Genomic DNA, 26,048 nt, shown 5'->3' on the forward strand with positions numbered 1-26,048 from the left:
ATGGCAGTTTTTCCTCGCCAGAATTTAGCGCAAGTTTGGAGCGTTATTTAACCTCCTTCCCGAAAAGCTAGCATGACACGGTTGGTACCAATGGATTCATTAGGTTTTCTAGTTTCATATGATGCCACTATCTTCTTCTAGCTTTAAAAGTGAGCCCGCTACAACCTCTGAAATACAGAATAGCGGTTAATCTAACCATTTGGCAGCACCTTCGCGGCCCACTAGGCGGCTCTCTGAGGCCCACCAGTGGGGCCCGGCCCAGGGGTTGAGAATAGCTGATTAAAGCTAAAACAGCATTTACATTTTTACATTTTTCCAAATCCTTAAAAGTAAGAAATGTGGAGAAGAGTTGCAGAGCTTCAACATGACCTCCAGAGGGCGTGATTGCCACTACTGATAAGACTTTTATTTTTTAAACCCTGACCGGAAGTGTGTCGACACAGCGACGAGCTTCGCAGTCATCATATCATCCGCTGGTAGTTTTCTGTGTCATGACTTTAGCTCAGAGTTGCGTTTACAAACTCCCAAAATGCGGCGTTACATTCGTGCACTAATGCTGTGCACGGTGTTCGCCGTGTTTTCGGGCTTGTATGTTTACAGTAAGTTGTTCTACTCGGACGGGTCGGTCGGTGGGAGCGGACCGAGGAGGGCTTTCATCCCACCGGGGAGAGTCTCCGGAGGCAGGCGAGGGGCCGCCGACAAACCCGGGGCCCGAAGCCCGCACTGGTACAATAGGTAGGACTGGGTTTGTCAGGTTTTTACTGCTTTAACGGGGTATTAAATGTGGGATAAATACATTTCATACGATAAACGTGAGTATAGATGTAGATATGTACTCTTTAACACACTTTGTGATGTATAGGAATGTGACGCTGACTGACTGAACGACCCAATGCAGACACTTCATTTAGCGAGCTAACGTTACATCTTCCTATGGTTGTAATAACGCGAGACTTGGGACAGGTGTGTGACCTTACGTGCAGCGCAATAATTGATTCGTCACTAAAGCTGCAGATACAGTTGTCGTGCAAAGAATAGCCTACACACAGTATGACTCCCACACACCAAACTACCTTTACATTTTGACAGATTTTCAAGTTTAGATGTCAGACAGAAAGACAAACAAATGAAAGGCACATGGAAAATGCATAATGCATAAAAACTGAACACTGCTTCTTCTGCATGTTTAGTTGTGACTCTGGGGACACTAAGCAGACCTGATCCAGATGACCTGAGAGGTCTGGATGGTTCAGAACACAGCAGAAGATCAGAAATGTATTTTGGCCCTAAACCATTTAGTGCTTTGTAAACCAGCAGCAGTATTTTGAAATCATTTCTCTGAGAGACAGGCAGCCAGTGTAGAGACTTCAGAACTGGACTGATATGATCCTCTTTCTTGGTCTTAGTGAGGACTCTAGCAGCAGCAGGTTCTGAATCAGCTGCAGCTGTCTGATCCATTTTTTAGTTAGACCAGTAAAGACACTGTTACAGTAGTCAAGTCGGCTGAAGATAAATGCATGAACTAGTTTTTCTAAATCCTGCTGAGACATCAGTCCTCTAATTCTTGCTATATTCTTCAGGTGATAGAAGGCTGTCTTTGTAATTGTCTTAATATGGCTGTTAAAGCTCAGGTCAGAGTCCATGACTACACCAAGATCTCTGGCTTGGTCCGAGCTTTTTAACATTACAGATTGTAGGTGAGCACTAACCTTTAATCTTTCCTTTTTGGCTCCAAAAACTACGACCTCAGTTTTGTCTTTGTTCAGCTGAAGAAAATTCTGGCATTCTTCAGTTATAACTGAAACTTCGGCTTTACTACAGCTTGTATTCACACGTGACTGTTATGTTTATGTGTCTGCCAGATGTTTGAGGAGTAGGATGGAATGGGAGGAGTAGCTAATAAAGTTCAACAGGAAGAGATCGGTTACAGAGGTCACTGTCATCATGGCTGTAGGCAAAACTGGGCCCAGCTAGTCAAGATAATGTCCATAGCATATAGATACTACTACTTAATAAACATGTTATCAGGTCGTCAACTGTTTGGTTTGTTTAAAGGCCATACAATGGATTTAAAGAAGTCTTCAAATTGCTTGTTTTGTCCCACTAAAAGTCCAAAACATAAAGATAAGAGTTTACTAAGAGACAAAGGAAAGCACATTTGAAAAGCTGGAACCAGAGTATGATTGGTATTTTGGCTTAAAATTGGACTTCAGCTCTAGTTTATACCAGTACAAAGACATATTGATGGTCGTCAGCCACACAGCCAAAGTCTGATCTGAGTGAAGTTGTTCCAGACATAAGAAAATGTACTTAAAAGTATACACAATTAAAACTGTTAGCTCCTGGAATATTGAATTGATGTCAAGCCACAGTATGATCAGTTTTGGGACTTCACTGATAAATGGATTTATTGTTTGTCACATACTCAATTTGTGCAGTGATATGCGGGGGTGGCATACTCTAGAGAATTTGCTAAAATGGAAAATATTTTTGTTAAAAACATCCTCTGGTGACTTGACATTGACGTCTTTAAATGTTTTTTTTATTTATATATAAAAAAGAGAAAAACTGCAGTGTGTGTGTTTGCTTTATAGACAATAAATCAGAAGTATTTTCAAAAAGTCACTCAAATCATGTGCCCTTTGGCGACAAACGCTAATAAGAAAACATGGCTAACACCTACGTTGCCACCCTGATGAGGCCTTTTGTCAAAACCATGTAATATTACCCAAACCTATTATTATATTCAGGAGGACTCTGTAATTCACATATTATAACATCTGTCCAACTCTCCATCCTCTCACTCAGGTACATCATGCGTCAGCGGGGTCAGGTGGAGGCAGGCGGTGGCAGCGTTCAGAGCAGACCTGAACCTCCCATGCACCTGGCCGTGGTGGCCTGTGGGGAGAGACTGGAAGAGACTCTCACCATGATAAAATCTGCTGTGCTTTTCAGCATCAAGCGCCTCTGCCTGCACATCTTCGCTGAAGATCAGCTACACGCCAGCTTCGTGGAAGCTGTGAGTAGGAAATGTTAACTGCAAATTGCTTTCTGTTGACTGCGAATGACCCTGAGTTTGTGTTGATTATATTATGTGCTATATATATCCCTCACTAGTAATTTATTGTGTTATCTGTGTTCCAGTTGGAGTCGTGGCCTGGTTTTATTCGCTCCAGGTTCAACTACACAGTCTACTCCATCAGCTTCCCCAGTGAGAACGCAGCCGAGTGGAAGAAACTCTTCAAACCCTGCGCTTCTCAGAGGCTCTTCTTACCCGTGAGTTTTTTTTATAGAGCGAGAACTCTTCAGCATGGGAACCGCAGTGGAAACACATATCTGACATCATTACAACATTCTCAATAATTTGTTTTTAAGAGTTCCTTTTTTAGACAAAACATAACCTAAGGTATGAAGGTCAAAACTCCCAGCTCTGAATTGGAAAATATGTTTGGGATTGGCAGCTATAAAATACCAGTTTTATTTGCCAAATTTTACAGGTCACCAATTTTACTTGAACATCTACAGACTGAAATATATGGGGGAAAAAAGTGAAATAAAATAATTCAGGACCACTGTAGTGAAATGGAATGTTTCCAAATCACTGAAATTCACCTTTATACAAGATAGAGGGTGATTATATTCTGTTGCCCTGAATAAAATCCCCTTTTTAAGGCCACTGCAGAACATACCGGCACTCAAAACACTGGAGAGCATCCACATTATTAATATCCTCGGTGACATCTGTCTTTTTCAATCTCTGCAGCTGATCCTGAAGGACGTCGACTCGATCGTGTACGTCGACTCAGACATCCTCTTCCTGCAGCCCGTAGACCGCCTGTGGGCGTTCCTGTCCCAGTTTAATTCCTCCCAGCTGGCTGCCATGGCCCCGGAGCACGAGGAGCCCCGTATCGCCTGGTACAACCGCTTCGCCCGCCACCCCTTCTACGGCAGGACGGGCATCAACTCGGGGGTGATGCTCATGAACATGACGCGGATGAGGGACATGTTCTTTAAGGTATGGCTGAGTCCTGAAGAGGGAGAGATTTGTTTGGTTCTGTTCACTGTGTTAGTGTACTACTTCTATTGGCCACAAGATGTCCTCCTTCTGCTGCAGTTGTTGTGCACTGAGGTCTGTGAAAGGAGTCAATATGATCCTGTTTGCTACACTTAACCACTTGACAATATGGTGACACATTAAAAAGCATCTTTTTGACTGGTGTGTATTCATGTCTGTGTTGACAGAATGACATGACGTCCGTGGGGCTGCGCTGGGAGGAGCTGCTGATGCCTCTACTTCAGAAATACAAACTCAACATAACCTGGGGAGACCAGGACCTTCTCAATATCATTTTCCACCACAACCCTGGTAAACCTTTACACACTAATGCAGCACACATAGCATGTAAATTTCCATTTGCAAATATACATTTTTTAAAGTTAGATATCAGCCCATCATACTCAAAGTCTACAGGGTGCCACTTTGTAGCACTGATTTGTTAAATTAAAGTGTTTGTGCACTTCCGTTCACAGAGTCCTTGCTGGAGTTTCCGTGCCAGTGGAATTATCGTCCAGATCATTGCATCTATGGCAGCAACTGCGCGTCAGCTGAAGAAGATGGCATCTACATACTGCATGGAAACAGAGGGGTTTACCACGACAACAAACAACCCGCCTTCAGAGCTGTTTATGAGGCCATACGAAAGGTGGGCACACACGTGTGTTAGTGTATGTGAGGTGCTTGAATACACTTGTCCATCTTTAGGGTTTGTGATTTCAGCTACAGCATGGGCCTTTTTTCTTATGTTGGCCACATGTTGAGCCAGGATGTGGATTTGACACATTTATGTAGTGTTCAAACCAGAAAGATTGGTAGCAGTAAAATACAGAACTCTCTACATGAAAGAGAAAAAATACATTAAAATGGGCTGTATTAACATTGAACTTCAACTGCTGATGCATCAACTGTCAAGATGCATCGGCTTTAATGTTATCTAAGGGAGCTATCACAAGTCAACATTTAGTCCTCTTTAAATGAACTCTGGTGCAGTTCGTTTGGGCGTCAGTGAACACAGTAATTGTACTCTGGTGCGGTTCGTTTGGGTGTTGTGAACACAGTAATTGTACTCTGGTGCGGACCAAAACAATCGGACTGAGACCGCTTGCGAGTGGTGGTCTTGGAGGAGGGATTGGTGCACACAGTAGATCAGTGCCGAGTCAAAGTGAAAAAACTATGACAGCATCAAAGTTTGGAATTTCCTGCATTGAAGTGGAAGCTCTCAAGATGAAAAAAAAATAATTTTCTCCTTCGTATCCTACACACATTTGGTCCGCTTTAATTTGTGCACGGTAAAACCAAACCAGACTAAATAGAAAACAAACCAAAAATATCAATTTATCTCTAATTCGGACCAGCCAAAGGGACTAAAGCTTGTGAAATTGCCCTCAAGTTGCCCTCAGTGCAGAAAATTAACTGCACTTCTATTTATCTTTTAATAACTTTTTTTTGTTCACTTTAGCCATCTTCATCACAGAACTGTGCAAAACCTGTGAAAAAAGCTCTTGAACACACCCTTTCATTTTTGTGATCTATTTCACTTATAATTATTGAAGACTACGTGTAGATAACAAGACGTCATATCAAGATGCGTGTCTACAATTACATTTAATAACAAAAAAAAAAAAAAGAATCTTAAATATTAACAGAAAAGAAAATCAGTTTTAGTATCTGCCCCTGAGGCTCCAAAGACTTTATTCCATCTCACAGACATTATACAGGCAGATATTGATGGTAGCAAAGGAGGGATTGGTCATGATTTTCGAACAGTCATTAAATTATTTCAAAATTGAATAGTTTATGGGACTATCGTCTTGTCTTAAAAATATATATTTTCGCTTGTTGTTACCGTTGCAGGCGCCACCTGGTAGTAATGTTACAACTGGGCAATCTTCAAAGAATGATCATCTAGTTCCCAGTATGGAATAATATTTTGACTTGAAATACCCATCCCTAGAGAAAAGGCAACCTCAAATGGGAAATAAAGTGTCTACCACAACAGTGACTGAAAACGAGCACCCAGTTAAAAGTCTCTTGGGTCCATTAAAGTTACCCAAAAAAAGAGCCTGCTGAGCCTTTTCAGTGTTATGGGTGTAATTTAGTGCAACATCTGATGAGAGGAGCCCTTTTATAACCCCAGTGACACACCTGCTCTCCTCCACTGCCCTGTCCCTTCACCCTCCTAGATGAGATTTTGGATTGGTTCTGACCCCACAGCCCGCAAGTGTTCGCGTCATCCGACTGTCTGCATTGGAAAACAAATATCCACCGTCTCCAGAAGGCTGGAGTGAAAGCTAATTTCCCCCATGAGGATGTTTATGGGTTGTTTACCAGCAGTGTAATGATATTGACGACACCAGTGGCATTTTACTTAATGAAGCCATCAACGTTGGAAGTCTCATTGCTTTCCTATTAACAAAGCATTGAACGTAGATCAGAGCGATGGCTGATCCATACCTTATCCATGGCCTGCAGTTAAAACTGGGGCTTTATAGGACAGGATCAATTACGGCAGTAGACACACACATGTACCTGTGCTGCTACAAGTGAGCATAAACCCCCACAAAGGGGCCCGTAGCATGCACTAACACACCCTGTTTTTTCCAATAGCCTATGTAGGCAGGTATTGATACTTTCATAGATGTGTGATTAAGTCTGCTTTGCCGGGAGTATGGATTGATCTTCCATGTGTTTCATCTCACTGGACAGACCATTTCATCCATTTATTTCTTGTTCATCTGCAGCAGAACCGCAGGCAATCTTTGTAGTGTTATGGAGTGAATAACAAACAGGACAGTACTACATTTGCAGCTCAACAACAGTGTGACGGTTCAGAAAACTGGCCCAATTTTTGAAATATAGCATAGTTACAGGGGAATTAATTAGGGCTGCCCCCTCTTAGTCGATTAATCAACTAATCGGTTGTTTTGGTCTTAGCCGACTAAGATTTCTTTCGTCGATAAGTCATTTTTCATGCTTTTTCATGCTGACACATTTCTAAGAATCTTGCGAGCACATTGAAAAGTGGTGCTTTTGTGTCATTCTTTGTTGAGAAACTCAGTTTCACAGATCTGTCGATTAGTGGACAAAATCGTATGAGTGTTAGTATACTAAGAATTTCTTTGGTCGAGGACAGCCCTCGAATTCCAAGTTTCAATCATCCATGACTTTATTTCGCTCTCACAAACAATTGCCCCGTGTGAGAAGGCAGACAGACACAGCATAACCCACATTAAAACATGGCCCTATGTGCAATCCCATGCTCCCCATCAACCATTCCCAGCCTGGCTTGTATTCTGTGACTAACAAAATGTCTAGTTTAATAGGGTTCAAGCTCAGAGGCAAGCCAATCTAAAAGGGTCATACAGGAAGGCAGGACAAGCTTCTGCAACAGAGACAATCTGGCAAAAGTGTGAGCGCTGGTTGGAGAACACGTATATACTGGGGCTGATTACCAATGTGGACCAGGTGTGTAGTCAGGTGGCAGGTCAGGGGAGGGGTTTAGGCGGGGAAACACACCGAACACAGCTGAAGGACATGTGAGGAAATCAGGAGGAGCACAGGTGTTGCTCATGACATTAACGATGGCTCTGTTGTATCCCTGCACATTTTTAGCTTTTCTGTTGCTTGGACTCTTTTATGTGCTTGTTGAAGTTGATATAACTTACCTGAGCAAAGTAGCCCCAAGTTAGCTTTCTGTTCACCAAAATTACAAAACACCTACCCACTGCAATGAGTAAAAATCGCTGAAAAGCCAATCAGCAAATTAAGGATAAAGTCATGGCCACAGCAAGACAGAAAGTCTGATAGACATGTCATTTATGTTGGGCCACAACAACTAATGATTATTTTCATTTTCTGTTAATCCCTCCTGTTTAATCTTTTAATCTATAAAATGTAGGGCTGCAACTAATGATTATTTTAATGGTCATTAAATCTGAAGATTATTTTCTAGATTAGTCGATTAGTTTGGTCAATAAAATGTCAGAAAATAGTGAAAAATGTCCCCCAAGATGACATCCTCAAATGTCTTGTTTTGTCCACAACTCAAATACATTTAGTTTACTGTCACAGAGGAGTAAAGAAATCAGAAAATATTCACATTTAAGTAGCAGGAATCAGAGAATTTTTTACTTTTTTTTCTTTAAAAATTTCTCAAGTAATTATCAAAATAGCTGGCAATTAATTTAATAGTTGACAACTAATCAATTAATCTTTGCAGCTCTGATGAAATGTCACAAAATAGTGAAATGTGTCAGAGCTCCATGTGACATCTTTTGCTTTTTTTGTCCGACCAACAGTCCGAAACTGAAACACATTCATGTTACAATTCTATAAAATGTAGAAAAGCAGCAAATCCTCACATTTTAGAGCAGTGAATGATGAGCACTGTTGCTTGATAAAAATGACTTTGATAATTAATTGATCATCAAAATTGTTGTTAATGTAATTTGAAAGCCCTAAATCCATTTGTTGTTAATGTCACAACAAGTCATAAATTCTACCGTTAAATTTAGTTGTTTCTTTTTGTCATAGAAGCTAATATTCTTAATAAACTAGAGACAGATGTACATAAATCAGTGTCCGTCCTCACACAAAGATATGGGAATACAAGCAGCAGTGCTCCTCCCTGTCTGTCTGCCCGTCTGTGTCTCAAACAGACCACAGCGGTCTGTCCGTCATAAAGCATCTCCACCCTCCCTCCCGCTGCAAAAAGCTGAGCCCAGGAAGGAGCAGTTAAATTTTACAGCCGATGGTACGTTTAGAGTTGGAGTCTGCACACCAACAGTGCCCCATCAGCCACACAAAATCAATACACCAACTGTAAATGCAACTTTATGACCGTGCGGGGTGTGTGTGCATGCGTGTGTGCGTAAGTATGTGCTCGTAAAAACGCCATTCTCTTTGTGACCCAATATCAGGGACCCAACCGCAAGCAAATGAGCTGGCATAAAAAATGGTAATTCCCCTTTGATTTCCTCGGAGCATTGTAAAGGCTCCTTCATTATTGGGAAGACATGAAATTTCTTGTGTGATCCGCTGTTATCGCTGGACGGTAAGCCTATAGCATAAAACCGACTCCAACAATGTTGGCTGCTTTATGTTTTGCTCCGGCTGACCGATCAGATTAGATTTGGAGTCCCTTCTGAGCTCGGAAATGCCTTGCGGATTTCGTTTTTAATTTATCCAGGGAAAGATATCCTCCAAGTCCAAATGCTGCCCACAGCACCACTTTGCTTACTTACTGAGGGAATCTGATCAATTCCACGGGAACAGTAGGAGGTTGAGAGCTGTCCTTGGGGGGAGTTTGGATAGTAGTTTGGGATTTCAGCTGCTCATTTTCCGAGCCCACTCCTCCAACCTTTAGACAACCACCACCCCCGTGTTTCAGCTCTCTGTGGAAACAGGAGAGAACAAGTCATCTTACTTGGCAAGTCTTCATATCCAGAGATTCTGCCTTTTTATATTCAGTGCAATAACTTGTTTTAAAAGTTCCTTTTTATCAGGGTGCTTTTTGTTTACTGAATGTCTCAATATGTAAGATCAATACATTTATATTGAGGATCTTATTCTCCGAATGAGTATAGAGTGCTTTGGAATTAGGGCTGGGTATCGTTTGACAAATTACGATACTGATACGCATACACTGTATATAAGAAGTGGGCGTAGTCATTGTGACGTCAACCATTGGCTTGTGGACTACGGTTTTGAAGCCTCGATGTCGGCATTTTGGCCGTCGCCATCTTGGTTTATTGCAACCAGAAGAGACTCGAGAGGGTGAAGTACAACCGAACGCTGAATAAGACATTTTTAGGCAACCAAAAAGGTTATAATTAACTTTCACGAACTGAAAACGCTGTGTCATGTCTACAATGTTTACTGAGGTAATAAATCAAGTGAGAAGTAGGCTCATTTTCTCATAGACTTCTATACGATCAGACTTCTTTCTGCAACCAGAGGAGTCGCCCCCCGCTGGCTATTAGAAAGAATGCAAGTTTAAGGTTCTTCCGCATTGGCTTCACTTTTCAGACCCCGGAGTTGCCCACTGACTGATACCAATAGAGTATTTCATTCTACCCTTCATGTAAATGGAAGCTTTGTTTGTGTGTCCCAGTGGCTAGCTCAAGGAACTGTTCATTCCCTCCACTCCCCAGCTCAAAGCTGCTCCACTAAAATCGCTCCAATAAAGAAACAAGCTATGTTGTATTTTAATTAGGGCTGTAGGCTACTAAATGTCTTTTTTTCACATTCAAAGCTTCTATTGAGGTTTTCGGATGAAGCTTCGAATGTCTGAAATCATTGAACAAAATTTTCAATTTGAATAAAGTGATTCATCAGATTGAACGAGCTAGTCTTTTTTATTAAATCAACGTTCTCTAATGAATATAACTCTTCAGTTTCATTTGATTGCTGCTAGACCACCCCGTTAATACAGGTGTGTCCTACGTGTGCGGCGACTTGGAAAGAAAACAGTTTTTTGACCGCAGTGTTGTTTTACAACGGCGTTAAAACGCCAACAATTATGGATTGAAGCAGAATGTTTCGTTAGATAAAAACATGTTATGAATTTTGGAAATTATTACCTCTATCTTGACCTGACTTTTGGACTTTAAATCGTTTACGAGTTATTGGAAATGTTTGGATTACACGAGTCAGAAACAATCCTACGCAGCCGGCATGCACAATACATACAATACATTCTGGGTCAGGCTCACTCGGGCATGCTTCAAACTAATGGTGTGAGCGGTACTGGAGCGAAATTGGAGCAGGAGATGAAACATCGCTCCAACTTTTAAAAAAATACGCACCATCCAAAGTCATTTTTTTTTTTTCAAGATCTGGGCTCAAAAAGGATCGATCGAGGATTCAATACTACTTGGTACTGGGTTATTTCAGTACAGATACCCAGCCCTGTTTGGAATTTATCTTTAGCTTTAAATTTAAAAACAATACATCACACCAAATCTAACCAGTGAATTATTTTGTCGTTCCAGTACTCGTTTGGCGCAGACCCTGTGACTTCTCTGCTGGATCCACTAGAGGAGGAGCTGTTGAAGACGACACACACTTATTGTGGTAAATCCCACGCGCTCCTCACCATGAGACTGTCGCACAGCCTGGCAAACATCAACAGGAAGGCCCCACGTGGACGGTGACAATACTGAATCACAATGATGGGACGGAGATCTGAAGGAGAAACTGTAGACCTTGGGCTTGGTCAGAAGGACTTGATTGTGACTGGCCGTACAAACTTGTACAACAGGGTTCTTTTTTTGACTGATATACAAAAAATGCAACCACTACAACAGTTAACATGTTTTTACCTGGCAAACTGTTCAATAATAATGAACCTGAGTTGTCCAAAGATGCTTAGACGGCATTGTGGACAACTAATGAGTGGAGCTTTTAGCTTATTTTGGTGAACAGCTGCTACATAAGACAGTTGGGATTGTCTCAAACTGAGACTAATTACTGCTCACCTCTTGTAAATTGCTCTGGATAAGAGCGTGATGTAAATGCCTGAAATCTATCGTAAATGTTGCAAATGCCAGTTGGCTTTGTGGCAAAGAACTGAACGTTACAGAGAAAAACTATTTACTACAGATGGATTCTTTTCCCCCAGGTGTTTCGATTACAGACTTTCACAACATTTGATATTTTGTTGACAACTGGGGATTTTTATTTTTTAAGAAAACAGCAAGCATCTAGTCTTTTTCTTCCAATAATGTTCTCCTTTCAGTGCCCCTTTGGTTACTGACTAAACGGCGAATAATCCTCACGGTGCAAAAAGATGTGTAAAAGTCTGGAAGAGTAGCTATTAACTTTCCATATTGGAGAATTTATTGAACCTTGTGAAACACTTTTATTATTAAAAGAGAACTGGACAAAGGCTTTCAGCAGGGTGATGTATGCACTGGACCACTTTTTCAACCTTCAGAAACCAACGAGATGGAAGAGAAGTCATTTCAGATAACAGGATTTCTGAGTTTGTAAAGTGATTGATTATGTAAACAGTTTCTGGAATAGTTCCTCATGTGTGATTTTCTACAGTGGCAGGGTTTAAACCTCTATCAGAGTACTGTTTTCCTGAGTAAAGGTTTGTTCTATTCTGTTATTTTATTTGTTACTTTGACCCGAAATAAAAGCAAAAGGTCATTTGTATGTTGTATAATATCAAGTGTACAATTTTGCGACTCTACACAAACGTTTGTTTTTGTGTCTTATGACGTCATACATTTACTTATGTCGCTGGCACATTGCTTGAATAATTGGATACCATGTACTCTTTTGTTTTTAAAGGATATGTAATGCTATTTGAATAAGCTACAAGTTCCTCTCCCGATGCCAAAGCATTTCTTTTTTTTACTGTAATTATGGGTTTTGCACCATTGAATGTATTTTGAAGAAGGGTTGAAGTCAAAATGTTATGATCAGTGCTCATGTTGGTTGTAATGTGAGGATATCCTCAGTGACATGTTTACTCGTTTATGTGTTTTTGTGTGTTTTTTACATTAAAAGATCATTTTGTGAGATTGTTGTAGCAGTGTGTCTTGTTTCACCACCAGAGGGTAGCATTTTTTGATATGTCCACTAGTGCTTATAGGGATGAAAGATATTGAGGTACTTTTAAAAGAACTATTTGTTTTGTAGGAGATAAATCTAATTTATGACAAATTAATGATTATAAGGGGAAAGCTACTTAATTTCATTTTTTTTTAAATTGTTGCTATCATTTTCACTTGATATAATTTCAATATTTATGTGCCCTGTTACATCAGGCAAACACAAACATATTAGATTTTTTATCTTTTTTACCACACAAGGCATCTTTGTTAGTTGATTCTATAAAGATCTGGCGTGAGGAAGATTGATGCCACGTTTCTATCGCCTCCTGTAGGGCGGATCAATGGATTTGCCAATAATCTATGACTAGGCCACCGGAGGTGCTACACCATTCCTGCTTCAGCTCTGAGGCGCTCATAAAGTGTAAGTGATGGACCAATAACGCAGCCTGTCTGTGACACTGTACGGCATTGACTATGGAGAATGAGTTTATGCTTATTCCCATTAGGTGGGGGGATACAACCGAGCATTTATGGCTCCAGAGGTAGTTTGATTCATTGCAGCAGAAACATCCTTCATTCATCACTATATATCCGTATGAGAGCTTATCAATTACCTTTATTGACCTGTGTGCTTAAATGCAACATGTAAGAGGCCGGGTCCCCGGGGAGAGAGGGAGACAATGGCTCGGATTGAGCACCATGTTGAAAAATTCAATATCGCCCATCCTCCCGAGGTTTCATTTTCCTCAAACTACGTGTTTTATTTCGTAATAAATAACTCTGATTTTATTCCCTTTTGTGCCGTCGCAGCTGGAAGAGAAACTATGTAAAATAAATATGTGACCTCCAGCGTTTAGGGTGGGGTCAGGGTGGGTTTAGATGAGGAGGAAATGGGCACATCACAGAGTAATTAAATGTGTGTGTGTGAGGGAGAAAGAGATTTTTATTTTTTTTAAATCCAGGTACGGTTTGGCCATTTTTCCTCTTTTGTCACAGGACAAAATGCTGAAGAGGAGAGATGAGTGCATAGTGGGAGGACAGAGAAAAGGGCTGATGGAGTGTGTTAGTGATGAAAGAAAAGAAGGCTGTCATAGCCAATACAGCAATTTGGGCACTTTGTTGCTTCAGAGCTCCGTCTTTTCGTTATTGCTTTCCTGAAAACAGAGTAGGACCTATAAATGGTGTCATCAAAAGAAAACAGCAACAGAGAGATTTCTATAGAAACAAATATAGGCCTGTATGTGTACACATTTGGATGTTGCAGTGAATAAATAGTGGGCTAATTATGGAACTGTATTCACTGATCAAATAGGGGAAACAGATGGAGAATCTGAAATCGATATAAGCCACAAGAACCTAAAGAGACACATAAGTGCAACATAAGAAACCTTATTCTATTTTTAACTTGTCAAGGGGGGAGGCTTTGTTGCTAATCCATCAACACTGTGGCTCTAAATGCATCCATTTTTTAAGAAAGCTGGTCAAATAAAGCACAAATTAAATCTAGGGCTGTCAATCGATTAAAATATTTAATCGTGATTAATCGCATGATTGTCCATAGTTAATCACGATTAATTGCACAGTTTTTTTTCCTTCAAAATGTATTTTAAAGGGAGATTTGTCAAGTATTTAATACTCTTATCAACATGGGAGTGGGCAAATATGCTTGCTTTATACAAATGTATGTATATATTTATTATTGGAAATCAATTAACAACACAAAACAATGACAAATATTGTCCAGAAACCCTCACAGGTACTACATTTAGCACAAAAATATCAAATCATAACATGGCAAACTGCAGCCCAACAGGCAACAACAGCTGTCAGTGTGTCAGTGTGCTGACTTGACTATGACTTGCCCACAACTGCATGTGATCATCATAAAGTGGGCATGTCGGTAAAGGGGAGACTTGTGGGTACCCATAGAACCCATTTTCATTCACATATCTTGAGGTCAGAGGTCAAGGGACCCCTTTGAGAATTGCCATGACAATTTTTCCTCCCCAAAATTGAGCGCAAGTTTGGAGCATTATTTAACCTTCTATGTGACAAGTTACTGTGACATGGTTGGTACCGATGGATTCCTTAGGTTTTTCAGTTTCATATGATACCAGTATCTTCACTCTAGCTTTAAAACTGAGCCAGCTACAACCTAAAAATCACATTGTATTAATGCGTTAAAGAAATTAGTGGCGTTCAAACGAATTTGCATTAAAACTCCCTTTATACAGTAAGTATGCCTTATTTCAAAGTGATATCTATTTCAATATGGGCTCTGTTTGCTTTGGCCGTGCTTGCATACGTGTGTCATTTATAGTGAGCGTACGCTTTGATCTGAAGTAGAATTTCCTCTTATTCATCTGACTTTCCATATAAAAAGACAAGACAGCATCTGTCTAACTCTGACAGCTTGAATCATGAAGTATATGGATGCATAATGCACACATGTTCAAACACACACACACAGCGAGGAGAGGCATTAGGGTCGAGAGGCATCACACACACACACACACACACACACACTCTTATATACTATATACGACTTCTGCTCTGCAAATTTGAGCATGTATGTCGTACCATACTCGTAGATTGCACAGCAGGGGGTCATTTACATGCTGTAATAGGGTCTACATATCACTCTGCTGTAGGAGATGAGAGAGAGAGAGGCACAAACGTTCCCCACAAACAGAATGTCATGTTCTTATTTACATGTGTGCGACTGCGGGGTACATTTGATGCCCAGTGAGATGGAATACGACATCTTTGCTCGTATACCGACCCTGAATCTGCTTCAGTGCTTCGCTGGGGTACGTCATATGAGGAGAGAGAGAGAGAGAGTGATGGGTGTTTCGGCAGATTGGTTTATTTACTTCACAGCTTATTTTTTCTGTGTGTGTTTGTTAGACCCGACACGGCAAATGCCACGCAGCCAAAGCCAAAGGATGTCTCCTTCCAGCTCTCTGTAGAAATCTGGCTGCTTTCAAGGGAGTCAGGAATGTCCAACTATTACCAGGCTTTCTCCCAAATGTGGCCTTTGTTTTTGTCCTCATCGTATGTTCCTTCCATCTTCCTTTTCATCAGTTTATTTCACCCATGTCCTGCCTTTCTTCTCGCATTCCTAAATTCCTATCTTTCCACATTATTTCTACAAGAATCTACCTCTGAAATCCTCAGTTTCTGACCTAGTTTCTCACGCCTGATTTCTTTTTTTCCTGCACCCATCAGAGGGCACGCAAACTTCCAAAGACAAACCACACTGCGAATACAAAAATACCCAATGTGCTCATCAAACATGCTCACATTTCTTTTTTTCTTTTTTTTCAAGAAATGGCAACAGACTTGCTTTCAAAGACAGATTGTGCTTCTCACCTCCAAACATTTCAAGAACGCCAGTGCGAGTCTGTGCCTACTTAGAAATACTAGCCTTGGGGATATGAGCTCCTTTGCTTTGTACTAGACCGTAGGCACACATAAGAGCCGAAACCAGGCTGCTACCGTGAGACAAACGCATCCAAGGACAGTAACGAGACGTTATTGTCTCTTCAAGCATGTGAGGTTGTTGAGGTACCGCTTGCAACAAAATGGGATGCTCAGGAGGGGTTCTGAAGCACCTGGATTTGCAATAGAAACATAAAAGCTTTAAATAGTGTCAAAAGCACACACGGCTCCGTGATTCTCTTCAGAGTGAGTCACGTCTTTTTTAAAGGAAAAGTTTGATATTGCGCTTATTAGCCTTTTTGCTGCTCGATACCACTCTAGTGTTTGCGTGGTAAATATGAACCAGCAGCGAAGCTTAACTAAGCTTAATCATCATTTTTACACTTCTGTTTTTGAACAGATAAAACAAATGTATTGATTAGAGAGCTTTAGGACTTTAAAGCGTTTGGACTGAACCAGGCTAGCTATTTCTAGCTAGTTGATGAAATTGATATCATTTTTTCTCATCTAACTCTCTGCAAGAAATGTTGAACTATTCCTTTAAGATCTTTAAATGTGCTGGTGCCCCCGCTTTGAATGTTATCAGTCGATTGAATGAGTTTTATCAGCGCTTAGCCTCATAGATATGGGTTAGAAAGGGGACTGCTACACCTACTAGTAAGGTTCAGAAGGCCATTCTCATCTATTCACATGGTTGAATATATGATAACGTCCTGCTACACTTACTAAGTAGGTTCAGAAGGCTGTTATCATCTATTCACATGGTTGAATAGATGATAACGCCCTGCTACATCTACTAGTGGGTTCAGAAGGCCAATCTCATCTATTCACATGGTTGAATAGATAACGGCCTGCTACACCTACTGGTAGGCTCAGAAGGTCGTTATCATCTATTCACATGTTTGATTACAGTCACGAATACAAGAAGACGATGCCGAACTCTAGTGGCCGTAGTAATTATGACGGGAGCAAAGAAGGAAGTCAGGTGACATAGCGACAAAGTCCATTTGAGTGGTGGTAGGGGGGGCGATGGTTGGGGTCCAACAAACACAGGACTTTCACTCGGGAGGCCGCTGTTCTTGATCCGTATGAAACCAAAAATTTGTCGTATTTTACCATACTTTTGTCACATATCTTCCATACTTCACCAATGCAAAGTTACGTAACAAGCGTACGTACTTTAACACAAACCACGATCCTTTCCTAAACCTAACAAAATTAATGTTGTTGCCTAAACCTATAGTTGTTTTGTTTCAATTCACAACATTTAGTTTCACTTTAACAACGTGGTAGGGGTGCAGTTTGGCCCGTCTGAAGCATCAGCATGGTAGTGATAACCACTGATGATGCCCATTCAATCGGCCGATAACATTCGCAATGGGTGCTTAGACTCTTTGTTCTGATGTGATATTCCAACTACATTTTTTTTGCACAGAATGTCAGCAGGATGGGAACACAAAGCTGCACATTTATATGCACGGGAAATGCATACACACACCATCTGCTCTCCCCTCTCCATAGATCCCATATAAAACTTAAAGCCGAAGCAGAGGGGGGCGCCGAGATAGAGGGGGCCGACATCAGAAATGAGAGTGACCGTGGCGCTTTTATATCCAAACGTACCCTGACCCTCCTCCTCTTCTCCCTGCCGCATCCTCATCGCACAACAATAGATTTCCCATTACTGCTCCCTCCTTCACTCCATCCCTCAATCACAGCTCGACAATATTTACCCCCAGAGTGGTCTGTTTCAGAAAATACCTCAGCGTGTGCTTGTGTGTGTGTGGTCATGTGAATATTTGTTCGTGGCTGCAAAAAAATGATGGTATGAATATGAGTCGTGTGTGGTGTGAAATATATAACTTTATTGTATTCCAAAAAGCCCGGAGCTTATCTTTTCCTCTCTCCTCCAGTCTCTCTTACTCACACACACTCTCTCTTTCCCCTGTTAGCTTTTCAATTAGGTAATTACAGTGGCAGTGAATAGAGCCTGCCTGGACACTGGCGCTCTATTGTAGAAGCACCTGTCCCCCCATAGACAGCAATTACCTGGCAGGCTGGAGGGGAGTTGCAGGCTATTGTCTGTGTGCATATATTTGTGTGTGTGAAACAGCGACTGTGTCTGCATGGGTCTGCTCAGCCTGTGTGTGTACACTGTACCTAAGCAGGTGTGTTTGTGTGCACACTGATTTTAGGCGCTACGGGGTCTATTGTGTGTGTGTCGGAGCTGGCGGCGCAAGATTCTTAATTAGTCATATTCCGTGACAGTGATGGAGGGAGATTTAGAAAGTAAACTTTCATTTGAGCTCATGTTCACCAAAACATTTATCAACCCTAACTTTCATGTGAAGATGTGGATTGTACGTGTTAAATGCCAGTGTTGCATTCAGGGTATATGCGAGCGGCATGCAGTGGGAGCAGAGCAGCGTTATTTTGCCTGGAGCAGCTCCGATCCCACCGGCGCCTATACGAGCAGCAGCGTTCATCATGTTGTTAAACACTTTTTAGCCCTGCTATGGAGAGAATTAAAGTGGGTTTTCTCTCAGCGTGAGTAGAGAATAAGTGGAGAGAAAAATTGGAGCAACTTCAGAATGCTTTGAGTAGGGGGCCACTCCAGTTTGCTTATGGGCTATACTGTATATCTGGCCATAACGGCGGTGCTTGAAACAAATGTTAAAAGTCACCGAAAGACTGAAAAAGGACAATATTACGCATAATAACAACATCAAACTAAATTACACTTGAGTTGTGTGTGCAGAAGTTACAAACTTTGACAGGGACCCATTCATAACTTACACTAAATTTTGGCGAGGAAAAACTATCATGGCCATTTTCAAAGGGGTCCCTTGACCTCTGACCTTAAGATATGGGACCAAAAATGGGTTCTATGGGTACCCACGAGTCTCCCCTTTACAGACATGCCCACTTTATGATAATCACATGCAGTTTGGGGCAAGTCATAGTCAAGTCCGCACACTGACACACTGACAGCTGTTGTTGCTTGTTGGGCTGCAGTTTGCCATGTTATGATTTGAGCATATTTTTATGCTAAATGCAGTACCTGTGAGGGTTTCTGGATAATATTTTTTATTGTTTTGTGTTGTTAATTCATTTCAAATAATAAATACACATTTGCTTAAAGCAAGCATATTTGCCCACTCCCATGTTGATAAGAATATTAAATACTTGACAAATCTCCCTTTAAGGTACATTTTTGAACAGAAAAAAAATGTGTGATAAATCATGATTAAATATTTTAATTTAATTCAATTATACAACATTTTGAGCCCTACTTGGCAGTGGTACTTGTGATTAAAAAAAAATACCGTAGGGTACCGTGTAATATATTCTAGCTTCCCTGAAAAGGAAGAAGGTGCAGATGTATTGGTTTCACTGACAGTTGATTGGTAAACATAGGCTTCACAGGTTACTGTAGCAGTTAGTGCTGTTAGCTCCCTGAACTAGGGTCGTGTCAGGAAGGTAACATTCAAATTGCGAAACTCTCCTGAGATGGTTAAGGTTAGGCATTATCAAGTAACATTCAGAACAAGCACACACTGTTAATTTAATGTCAAGTAGAAATTCTAAGATGGTGTAGAGCTGCTTTTGAATCCTGCTGTTTTCCTTTGCATTAATTGCAAGTGAGAGGCTGGTGAAGTGGAACCCCTACTGTTTTTATATCAGTGATGACGTCAGTGCATCAAAGTAAAAAATCTGGTGTGAAATGCATCACTTTCACTTCTTACTTTTGTTTTGAACACACTTTTAGATCCATGTAGCTTCTGCGAACAAGCTTAGAATAGAATTTAAACATTTCATAAAATGTGGATGATAACACATTAGATCACCATAACTGCATTTAGCCAATGGCGTGGAGTGCAAGGGAAAAATATACTATGTATTAAAGGTTTTGACACCCTATAATAACTTATGTATATAGCCTAATAATAGATATGCGCAAGGTAAAGCTGTGCCAGGAAAGTTTTTGAGTTTAGCTATTTTACAGGCTGCAGTACTCACGGGTAAATAATGATTATGCAGTGTCATAAATGTGAAAATAGTCGCCTACAGCAAATTGCACCCACCAACTACTTGTTGTTCACCCAGGCAGCTGAGGTGTATTTGTCCAAATGACACTCCGGTGAGTCTTGTTCTGGTGTCTTTTTCTGGCAGCTCCCTGTTGTGTTAATTTACGCCTGGGTCCATTTTATAGTGAGCACCTATTGATCTGCTTGAACACACATGTTAAGGCTCTAAAGCTCTGTTAAGACAAAGGCAAAATGTCTGCTACATATTGATGATGTGTGTGTGTTTCACACCGTATAATTCTCCAACCTCTCAAGGTGGCAAAATACGTCAGTAACACCCTATCACATCTGTTCCCATGACGATAACGATCCACTCGGTTAATTAAAGCCTTTTACTTCGCCGTTATGTTATGTGACGGACAGGTTAAAGTGTGCACTTAGGGGCTTACACGTGTACAAAAACACACACGTAAACACAAATGCAATAATTTAGTGACGCGACTAAGTGGAGGACTCTAAATGCTCCATTGTTCCTCAATGTGTTTACAGCTTACTGTTATTTCCCCAGGTAAAAGCAGTGACGCATGAAGATGATTTGCCGTCACATACTGCTTTTGTGGCTCCTAAATTATGTCAATGAGTAAAACGCAGAGCAGCTAATGGTTAGGCGTTCCTGGCAGGGCTCCAAGACGCCGTAATCAAATGCATTCAGAGTTTATCAGCGATGTTTATCAGGCTCAGCGCTCTTCTTGATGTTCCGGGCGGAGGATGCGAGACAGGATATGAGGCTGATGGTTGTGATCAATCACTGATAGCATCACACGGGGACTAACGAGGTCTCCTAACGAAGGAACACGGAGAAAAAGGATGTAATTGGGAAAAAACTCAGGATTATCTACCTCGAAGATGGATTCATACTGTCCGGGGAGACTTGGGGAAGGAGGGAGGGAGAAAGAAGGAGAAGTGAAATAAAAGGTCAATACTGAAACAGTGCAAGGAGGCGAAGTGTTTAGAAAGACAAAGACTATAGCGAACAGTCATGTCTCCTGTCAATGAATCCCTGAGAGACAACTGAAACCCTACCTGCTCTCTGTTATATATGATAACATAGAGTGTTATTGATCCCAGACTAAATGGCCAAAGATGCTTGATTTAGTAACATAAATGGCAAAGTCTAAATATACTATAGGCCTTTACACGTAAAAAATAAAACATAGTAAACAGAGCCATAGCTAGGATTTTAGAAATAGTGAGGTTATGAAACAGTCAATTTAGATGACCTACAAAAGTAAACAAAACCATCAGCGAGAATATTTGCTATTTCTGTATAGTTATTCTTAATGCTCATCATTTGTGCCACTTGGTTGGATTCCATGCAAAATCCGACGACATCATGCAACTCCTTCAGCTCAGATTCCAGCAACGACCAGCCCACCATAGACAGAATCTGATCCGGCTTCGCTGCCGCCTTCGACCTGCAGCTCTCCACCTCCCGCCGGAGCTCCGTGCCCGGCAGTAGTGGCTCTTACTCTGGCCAGGAGCAGAGCTTCGCCTCGCTGCTCTGCCAGTCCCCGGTGGGAAACAACACTGACACCATGCTGCTGGAGGCCCAGGCCGTATGGCTCGGCCAGCTTGAGGGTAGGGAGGCACGGGGAGAACCAGAAACAGGACTGAGCGTGGCAGACCGTCAGATCCTGCTGCAGTAAAATGAGAGGTTTTCTAAAGGAAATCTGGTGCACGGAAACACTACCGCTTTTGTCCACGGGGAGCGCCAAAATCAACACAAAATTAAAGTTCCTCATAGTAGCTTTAAGTTAAATTGTAGAATAAAACTAAACTCCTCCGACGGACAATATTTTGGCGGTGTAGCTATATCCAGATATTCCTTCTCTGTGCGCTGGTCATTGTTTACAGATTGATTAACACTTTGAGAGATGCAAGAATGGAGTTGGAGTTGAGAAGCGATGTCTACGACCGGCTTTATTGGCACAAATTGGAATATAATATCAATAAGTATGTTTTCTTTAGTGTATAATCACCTGAAAATAAGAATAATTTTGTTTTCGTTACCTTAGAATGAGCCATTAATATCTACATAGGGAGCGAATCCTCTTCACGGAGCCGGCCGCCATGTTTCTACAGTAGCCCAGAACGGACAAACCAAACCCTGGCTCCAGATAGGGCCATTCGTGTTTTCAAGTTTTCGCGTTGTCCACCGTAGTTCTCCTACACGCTTGGCACATGGGAGAAGTTTCAGTTGGTTGCGATCTGCAACGTCACCGCTAGATGGTGCCAAAACCTACACACTGCACCTTTAACAGTTAATTTTTTAGCTAATAAAAAGCTAAATCGACGTCAGATGATAGCCGGTGAGTTCCCAGATTGCATTTCGCCCATCTCTTTTGCTCTCCACAGGGACTGTTTACCTGCATTCAACCAAAGCCTGCTCAAACGTGATTGGTCAATATACTACTCAGACTACAAACGGAAACCAGAACGCTTCCGATATTCAAATCTTATCCCGTTGCTTACAGATTCTGCTTTCATATTATGCAGATTTCTGTTTATAGAGATTACCTATGGAAATTCAAGTACTTTCTTCAAGGTTTTTTTAATCTTGAGAAAAAAAACATTTCTTTTCCCAAGTCACGAACCAGCAGCGGCGAGGCGGGGCAGAAACCAGCCGGCGGATCCTCCTGCTGGGGCGAACATATTAAGGGCACTTCAGCTGCTCAGACAGGCCTCACTTTGATCTGGGAATACACAGAGTCCTCGGCGCTGACAGCTTATGTAAGCAGCAGATCCCAGCCCGCCGCTCAGATCACCGCCACTTTGGGGGAAAGAAACGCTTCTGAGAGCACGGACGAAAGAGACACGCTGGGAGAGAGACAAGGGTAACAGAAGCGAAATAAAAAGACCCTGACACATGTGGGTCTTGAACACGGAGTGTCTCAATTGAAGGGGAATGGCGGAGAGGTCTCGGGCATTTCAAACATAACAGTCAGACTGCAGTCAAGGTCGTGGCAACGGCGTGATGACTTCCCCAATCTTTACTGCCCTGATGGTGAAATAGAAGTGAAATCGACGCCCTGAATACCGTCCGATGGAATGATTTCCACTTTCTAAGGACTCATTCGTTAAGAGGTTAATGACTCGAAATGGGAAATTAATTTAACGTCCAATGGAACATTCCCTGCGAGTGTGTGCGTGTGAGGGACGGACCGTGCTCATTCATCGGCCTATAATGTTCTTCAAAGTCAAGATGAATGGACCCCTCCCTTCTTCAGTGAACTCCATTTTCTGCTATATACCGATCATAGATATGGGCTGCTGCTTTTTTTCATGGCCACGATTCAATTTATGGTTTAATTAACATTTTGGAGCCAAAAAGACACGTCTTCAATAGAGCAGCTGGCCTGAGATGTATTTATGAATATAGTGAATTAAAAAATGAAAAAGGACAGAGATTTTGACTTAGAGATTATTATATCATTGGACTGAGCCACATATATATGAATTCGACAGCTGGTGGAAACCTTTAGTGAACTGACAGTAAGTAAGTCTTTAGTGGAAGACTTACTTACTGTAAAAAAAAAAGAAACTCCATTCTCTTGCTCACCGTGGAGCAATAAAAACAGATGGCAACTGAAAGTATCCATGCATGCAGCATGATGACAATTTCTGATCATAATTTACCCCGAGCTCATCACAGTAATGTTGTGTTTGCAGAGTGCTTAATTCCTTTTTGATTCAGTGCCATCATAAAAAGACACAGTCTTTGTGGAAGTGAACACTATTTCAGTTGTCAGGCCGGCTATACAGGCTTACTGTCAGTTATATTGTCCGATGCTGATTAAAGCTTTAAATTTGGATCGCTGGTGATTCAGGCTCTCAATATTGGTCAACAGTGATTAAGCTGTCGCCGCGGGGGGCAAGGTCATTTCCGCTTCCTGGTTAATGTCTTTTGTCGACGTGTTTTCAATATCTAATGGCGATTACGCTGAAACAAACTTGAGCCAATTCATTAGTTAAAATCTATAGAATACACAGAATGTACAAAATATGAGGGACGTCTTCGAGCCATTTTCTATATCTGCCTTTCCTTTATTACTTAAAGGTCCCATATCGTGCTCATTTTCAGGTTCATACTTGTATTTTGTGTTTCTACTAGAACATGTTTACATGCTGTAATGTTAAAAAAACCCTTTATTTTCCTCATACTGTCAGCCTGAATATGCCTGTATTAACCCTCTGTCTGAAACGCTCCGTTTTAGCGCATTTTGACGGAATTGCAACAGAATTGCGTTGCTAGGCAACAGCTTGGGTCCATGTGTACTTCCTGTCAGCTGATAACATTCACATACACTGCAACCAGGAATAAACTAGGACACATTTAGAATATTTACGTTTAAAATTGTGTCAAAGGTCTAAATATTTGTATATTTGTGACATCACAAATAGGCAGAAATCCTGACAGCTTGTTTCAAATGAACAGTTTCTGAATACGGGCTGTGTATTTCCCTGTGGATTGAGTGTTTCAATACTTTCATAGTATTTATATAGGACTTAAGCCTGCTTTATAATAAAAAAAACATGAAAATCTGACTTTTTTTTATAATATGGGACCTTTAATGGTACAGATTTGATAAGGAATGTGGTATCCTGGTGGATCAGTGGTCTGGACTGTGTGCCACGTTGGGGACGTTGAGTCCAAATGTGGAACCTTTGCTGAATGTCATGCCTTTGCAAGCTGTCCTACCGTTGTTGACCTCTGTGATCTAAGAGAGATGAAATGCCAAGAAATATGAGGGTAATCAATAAAAAGCACTAGCTTTTATCTGGATTTGCCTCTTTGTTTCACATAATGAAGAGTATGTATTTTTAGGCTTTAAAAAAAGACTTTAGGGAAGGCAATGTTGGTCGGTCAGTCTGTCGGTCCACCACTTTGGTGAATGGATTGTCATTCAGTAAATTCAAATTTGTACCAAACAGTACTTTGGTTAATGACCAAAACCTCGCAAAACTAATGACATTCCCATCAAACCTCTGCTGTACTGTACTGTGTTTAGTGCTAATTAGTAAATTGATGGCAGGCTAACAAGATAGTGAACAGGGTCGTTTAGTTTATTACTTTATTTGACAGGGACAGTGCATGTTGATAACATTTCCGAATAAATATGCCAAAGTGCCAGAAAGGCTAATTTCCATCTGTAGTCCCTGGGCAAAACATTATAGTTACTTAACATCAACATTTTGTCATTGTTATTGTGCGCATGTTAGTTCGCTCACGTTAGCATTTAGCCTAAAGCACCGCTGTGCCTAAATACAGCTTCACATAACTGTATAGTCTTACGGTGTGGCGTCCAAATTTATTAAAAATTACTTATATATAATATGACAATGTTATATAAACGTAGCAGGATGTGTCTGTACCACATATACTGATTTTTTTTTTAACATATTTTATTTATGAAGATTTTCCCTTTTTACAATACAAAAAACAAAATCAGACAAATAGACATGGCAATATTTAACAAAATAAAACAAAACAAACAAACTGCCAGCTCACAGAAAAAGTGCACATGTGCCGGTCAATCCATACGATGACTGAAATGTCCACAAGTAGATTGAGGATCAGCAAATAGTCCAGAAAGAGTCCATGGAACTATAAGACCAAAATGAGGTCGAGGAAAGCCCGAGACGAAGGCCAAAAAAACTGAAATCCTGGTGGATCAAAGCACAATGCAATACATAATACAGTATATACTACGCAGTTCATTTATTTGAGCTTTTAAGTTAATTGTTAACCTTGGAAATAGCAGTTGACAAAATAATCCCACCGCAAGGTCCAGCTGTTTCAATCATATCACCTGATCTTCATCAGCAGATGCAGTTTGCCCAGTTGTAACGGATTTGCAGATGTTCAAATTTTTTCTTTGTCCCCAATAAAAAACAAGT

At 41.0% G+C, this 26,048-nt stretch overlaps 1 protein-coding gene across 1 annotated transcript; it reads left to right on the forward strand.

Moving 5' to 3' along the window:
* The first annotated feature begins 427 nt into the window (after positions 1 to 427).
* On the forward strand, positions 428 to 12,586 carry gxylt1b (glucoside xylosyltransferase 1b). The gene is made up of 7 exons (XM_037761210.1): positions 428 to 735; positions 2,809 to 3,019; positions 3,145 to 3,276; positions 3,764 to 4,015; positions 4,243 to 4,366; positions 4,531 to 4,703; positions 11,050 to 12,586. Exons 1-7 carry the CDS (start codon positions 530 to 532, stop codon positions 11,209 to 11,211), a joined length of 1,260 nt encoding a protein of 419 aa, XP_037617138.1. The 5' UTR covers positions 428 to 529; the 3' UTR covers positions 11,212 to 12,586.
* Positions 12,587 to 26,048: the final 13,462 nt, after the last annotated feature.

This window comes from Sebastes umbrosus, chromosome 23 (genome assembly GCF_015220745.1).
Source record: "Sebastes umbrosus isolate fSebUmb1 chromosome 23, fSebUmb1.pri, whole genome shotgun sequence".
Taxonomy (NCBI): Eukaryota; Metazoa; Chordata; class Actinopteri; order Perciformes; family Sebastidae; genus Sebastes; species Sebastes umbrosus.